Source organism: Leptonychotes weddellii, chromosome 15 (assembly GCF_054177405.1).
Source record: "Leptonychotes weddellii isolate Sample4059 chromosome 15, ASM5417740v2, whole genome shotgun sequence".
Lineage (NCBI taxonomy): Eukaryota > Metazoa > Chordata > Mammalia > Carnivora > Phocidae > Leptonychotes > Leptonychotes weddellii.
Window position 1 is genome coordinate 714,370 of NC_138383.1, and position 5,274 is coordinate 719,643.

General features: G+C 57.4%; 1 protein-coding gene across 3 annotated transcripts in view; it reads left to right on the forward strand.

Annotated features, from left to right (window-relative positions):
- The first annotated feature begins 6 nt into the window (after positions 1-6).
- Positions 7-5,274, forward strand: part of CSNK1D (casein kinase 1 delta) — a 19,848-nt gene continuing 14,580 nt past the window's right edge. For all 3 annotated transcript variants that reach the window (XM_081804195.1, XM_081804197.1, XM_081804196.1), the window contains exon 1: positions 7-316. In XM_081804195.1, coding sequence (XP_081660321.1) covers positions 241-316 — 76 coding nt within the window. In that variant the 5' untranslated portion in view covers positions 7-240. The remainder of the gene's footprint in view (positions 317-5,274) is intronic.

The following is a 5,274-nucleotide window of genomic DNA, read 5'->3' on the forward strand; positions in this document are numbered from 1 at the left end:
TAACGGGGTTGACGGGGGCTGGAGCAGGGGCGGCGGCGCTCGGACTGTCCCATCCGCCCCGTATTGAGGCGCTGGGAGCAGCGAGGCGGCCGGAAAGCGATGGTGAAAGCGGGGCCGTGAGGGGGGCGGAGCCGGCAGCCCGACCCGCCGTAGCGGCAGCAGCGGCGCCGCCTCCCCGAGCTCAGACCCAGGAAGCGGCCGGGAGGGCAGGAGCGAGCCGGACCCGCCGCCGCCGCCGCCATGGAGCTCAGAGTCGGGAACAGGTACCGGCTGGGCCGGAAGATCGGCAGCGGCTCCTTCGGAGACATCTATCTCGGTGAGGCGCCCCTCCCCCCCAGCCCGGGCCGCCCCCCAGACCGGCGTCCGCCCGGCCCCAGCCCCCCGGCCCCCGTGTCGGGGTCCCGGATCCCGGACACGGCCGGACCCCGCTCCGGGGACCCAGGGGCAGACCGCCTCCAGCCCTCGTCCGGCCCCCGCCCCGGGGAGCCCCCTCTCCGGCCTGCGGCTGTGACCGGGACCGCCCCCCGCCCCGCCCCGCCCGGTCCGGACCCCGCAGCCCCCCAGGCGGGCGTGGGGCGCCGGGAACTCTTCGGCCCCTCGGTGGGGTCCGGCCCGTGCCCCCGGCGGCACCTGCCCAGACGTGCGCCCGCGGCCGCCGGGGAGTGGCCCTGAGCCTCGGCCCGCCCGGTGTCCGCGCCTGGGTGTCCCCGCAGGCGGACAAAGGCCGCCGGGCGGGTGTGCGGCCCCCTGCGTCCTGTGCACGTGGGGGGTGGGCACGGGGAAAGTCCAGGGCGCCGGTTCGAGCTTCCGCGGCCCGCGGTGCCCTTTGCGACAGTGCAGCCCGGGCTCACCAGCTCCCCTGGGTCTGGACCTCGGGCCACTAGACCGCGGGACCGAGCGCAGGGCCGCCCGGTGGGTCGGGTCCTCCGCCTGGGCGAGCGGTCCTGGAGTACGTGTTGCGCACCTGGGCAGGAGCCAGAGTGGGGTTTAGGTGAGTCCGGACAAAGTCGGTGTTGCCATGTTGGCGAAATCAGAGGCAAATCGAGTAGCAAAGGTCTCTGTACTCACGAGGTTGTCCCCTGGCTGTTAAAATTCTCAAGGTGGATTTGAAAAGAATGGGATTAGAAAGTTCTGGATTGTTTCAGATTTACAGTGGAAGAATATGCACGTACATGTGTAACCTGAACGACTGGCTTGCATCTTAAAGTTGGGGATTTAAAAACAACTTTCCTGCATTTCTCAGAGGCTGTGTGTGTAAGTTATTCCATAGGCCCTGGACCTGAGCACTGCAGCCGGGCGGTCGTGTGTGTGCAGAGGGACTGTTGCGCAAGTTTGGGGTAAACATGCTCTGTTGTTGCGCAGAGCCCCTGCTCTGCTGTTTCTCTTGGGCTCTGTACCTGTCAGAGGGTCAGGAAGAGCTTCCGATGATGCCCACCCCATCCTGCCCTCTTGTCACCGGGGCCGGTGCAGCCCCTGGGTCGACCATGTTAAGGGGAGTGCACGTTTGTGTAGTTCATTACTGCTTTGGGCCCCTTCTTACCCCACCGAGCAAGCCTGTCCCGGGCCTTACAGATGCCTGTGAACCTGCCTGCCCTCTGCCTCACTGTCCTGTTGAGTAAAACATACTTTAGAGATGATTCTATCCAGGAGTCAGCTTTCTGCATCCTCGGTTGTGTTCGTGTAGGGAGAATTGCTGGGTGAATGTAAACTGATGACATTATTTATAGAACAGTACATTTTGGCTTAAGTTTTAACCTAGGATGTAGGAGCTGTACTGAAAAGTCCATCCATTAGCGGCCCTTACACAGGCATCAAAAAAATATTCTGAAACCTTCTGTCCTCTGGTGTTAGCTGCTCTGTGTTTCTGAGGCTGGTGCAGGGAGCTCTGTCTGCTTATTCACTGCTGTGTCCTCTGGGCCTCACCTTGTGGTGGGCACACACACCAGTAGCACTGGATACACAGATCAGGCTGACCCATCCCAGAGGGATGTGTGCTCTAAGACGGGTGGGCTGTGCCTCTCACGCCGTTGCTCCCAGCACCCCCTCGGCCCACCCATCCTTTGAGGTGCACTTAAGACACAACTGATCTTTTCCGTCAGCGGCTCTTGGCCGGCACGGTGGTCCATTCAGGCTAAGTGCTGCGCCACTGAGGAGAGGTGATCTTGTTACTTGAGTAAGATGTGCCTGGAAAACTGGGTTTGAGGAAGCTCACCAGCTACTGTGGTTGAGGGTCAAAGATGGCTGCTCCAAAGACCGTGGAACGGAGTGAGTCATCCTTACCATAGTTTTTCCTGTGTAGGTAAAGGCGTTTGTTAAGGAATTGGGTCCTCATATCTTGAAAATTGTTATGTCCCACATATTCTGGTGTGATTACAATTTAAATCATTTCTACTGCTGTCATTTTGCTATTGATCAGAACACTCTCGACTCCTCTACATAGGTTCACCATGTTGTAATCCTGGCATTTGGGGTCTTGGATTTCCGCCTGGGACTTTCTGTGCTTTCAGAGGTTTGAAACTGTGAGAAGAGGAGGCCGTCTTTCAGCTTGCTGAGTGCCTTGTGGACCAAGAGGGCCCAGTGTTGGCCTGCCTTCCTAGCGGCCTGCTGCACGGACATGGTCAGGGAGCACTGTGCCCTGCCAGTTACTCCAGTCCTTCCCACAGTTGCCCCTTTAAAGAGGGGCAGTACGTTGGGGCTATTTCTCCAGTGCCTGGACTTCAGAAAGTTTATGTACTGGATTTGGGCCACCATGGACCCCAAAGTGTGCAGTCCTGATCCTCAGTCTACCTCCAAGCTTGCCAGATCCCAAGGGCTCTTGGGAAGGGCAGGCTGAGAAGGCCTCAGAGCTCATGTATCCTGTATAGGACACACTGAGGCAAAATGTTGCCTGTACTTAGTATTGGCAGTGGGCGTAAGGCAGAGCCCTCCCAGCCCCGTGCTTCTCTCAGCTTTGACCCTTTGCTGCTAGAGGTGATGTTTTGTGAGGCACTGGACACCAGAAGCCCTTTCACATGTGGGCAGTATACCTCTCGTACACCTGCTAACATTTGAAAAACGGGGCGGGCCATGTTCGGAAGGTGGACCACGTGTTCTCAGTGTGAGCAGTAGAGCTGAGGGAAGAAGGGAGTGTGTGGAGTGGCGGTTCAGCAGTCGGCAACAGTCGCTGTTCTGTTCAGCCAGTGTTCCACAGTGTCTGCGAACCTCCGGTTCTCTGTTCTCGTCCATGTCTGTCTTCTAGAGGCTGGCAGAAGGGTCCTCGGGCCCCTCCCATCCCCTGCCCCTGCCATTCATGATTGGTGGAATGGAGGTTTTCTTCCTGCCCGTTGGCCTTTGTATCCGACCCTGTCACTCCATCCGTTTATCAGAGGATGGCCTCCTCTGCCCATGTGTTACCTGGGTGGACTGTGCAGTCCGACGTCATAACGTTCATAAATACCTTTAGAGAGCTGAAGCTTAGTAACCTCTTCATACCTGATTTTCACGTTTTCCCTCTCACTGACTTTCTCTTCAGGAGTGCTGTGCAAGGATGTCTGGCACGCAGTAGGGCTTCCAGAGTGGTGGCTGGCTGGCCGGCCGGGAGAGAAGACCAGTTGCCTGCACTGGCTGAAGCTTTCCTAGTCACCTGCCTGTGTTCTTTAGGGTGGTGGCTTAAGCTCTGAGTGTGTCTAATGAGAGGTTGTGATCCTGCATCAGTTGCCTTGTCACCAGTTGCCCTGTGAGAGTGACCTTTGCCTGGCTACCCAGAGGCCTCTCCCTGTTTCTTTGATAAGACAGTCTTCAGTGGGAGTTGGGTGTAAGGACAGCTCTCCTAGGACAGTCAAGCGTGGGGTTAGGTTTACTTAATTCACCATCTGACTTTGCTCAACTTGAGAGACATAGTCTTGTTTTCCTAGGCCCACCACTAACCTGTGTCTAAGCAGAGAGTAACACCTTTGCCTAGAGAGAGGAACTCTTATCCGACCGGGTGGGGTTGCTTAGCTACAGGAGGAGTTGAGGTTGTTGGGGAGATAAAACTGCTTAGTGTAAAAAGACACTGTGGATTGATTTGTAAATCTGAAACCTAGTGCTCAGTGGGGTCTTTTAAATTCTTGTTCCCTATCTAGAAGTACTTGTAAAAGTTAGTTGTGCTGAAGGACCGGGTTTCGTAATTTCCAATCCTTCACAGACCATTACTTTTGTAAAGTAAGATTAAAATGTTGCAGCAGCATCACTTTGCTGTCAGAGCTCCTCGGGGCTCTCTCACTGCCCTGTATTGGTGCCCCCGTGGCCTGGTGGTGTTTTGAACACTAGACTTGCAGCAGCCCTACCAGTGAAGCATGAGGTGTGATGCCAGCCATAGGAGATGGGGCAGGGCTGCAGGGCTGCACACTGGTGGACCTTGGTTTTGCCTGTGATGTTTGCTTCTCAGAATGCACAGGAATTGAAGCTGGGCTGCTTGGTACATCTACCCAGTGGGCAAAGACCTTGCAAGGAAACGGCCCAGAGTGTATGCTGTTCCCATATTTATTTGCAGAGCCCAAGCCCAGTCTCTCTTTGGGTCATGTGACTCTGGGCAACTTTCACAGTTGTGATCCTAGGGGAAGGCTGGCTCTGATGCTGGTGTGATCCTGGGGGAGACTGGCCCTGTTTTCAGATGTGATTCTGGGGGAGGCTGGCCCTATTTGCTGGTATAATCCTTGGGGGAGGCTGGCCCTACTTACTGGTGTGATCCTGGGGGAGGCTGTCTCTGTTTTCAGGTGTGATCGTGGAGGGGGGGCTGGCTCTGTTGCTGGTGTGATCCTTGGGGAGGCTGGCTCTTACTGGTATGATCCTGGGGGGAGGCTGGCTCTGTTTTCAGGTGTGATCTAGGGGGAGGCTGGCCTTGTCTTCAGGTGTGATCCTGGAGGAGGCTGGCCCTGTTTTCAAGTGTGATCCTGGGGGGAGGCTGGCGCTGTTGCTGCTGTGATCCTCAGGGAGGCTGACCCTGATTTCAAGTGTGATCCTAGGGGGAGGCTGGCTCTGTCCTCAGGTGTGATCCTGGGGGAGCCTGGCCCTGTTGCTGCTGTGATCCTCAGGGAGGCTGGCCCTGTTTTCAAGTGTGATCCTGGGGGGAGGCTGGCCCTCTCCTCAGGTGTGATCCTGGGGGAGGCTGGCCCTCTCCTCAGGTGTGATCCTGGGGGAGGCTGGCCCTGTTGCTGCTGTGATCCTGGGGGAGGCTGGCCCTCTCCTCAGGTGTGATCCTGGGGGAGGCTGGCCCTCTCCTCAGGTGTGATCCTGGGGGGAGGCTGGCACCAT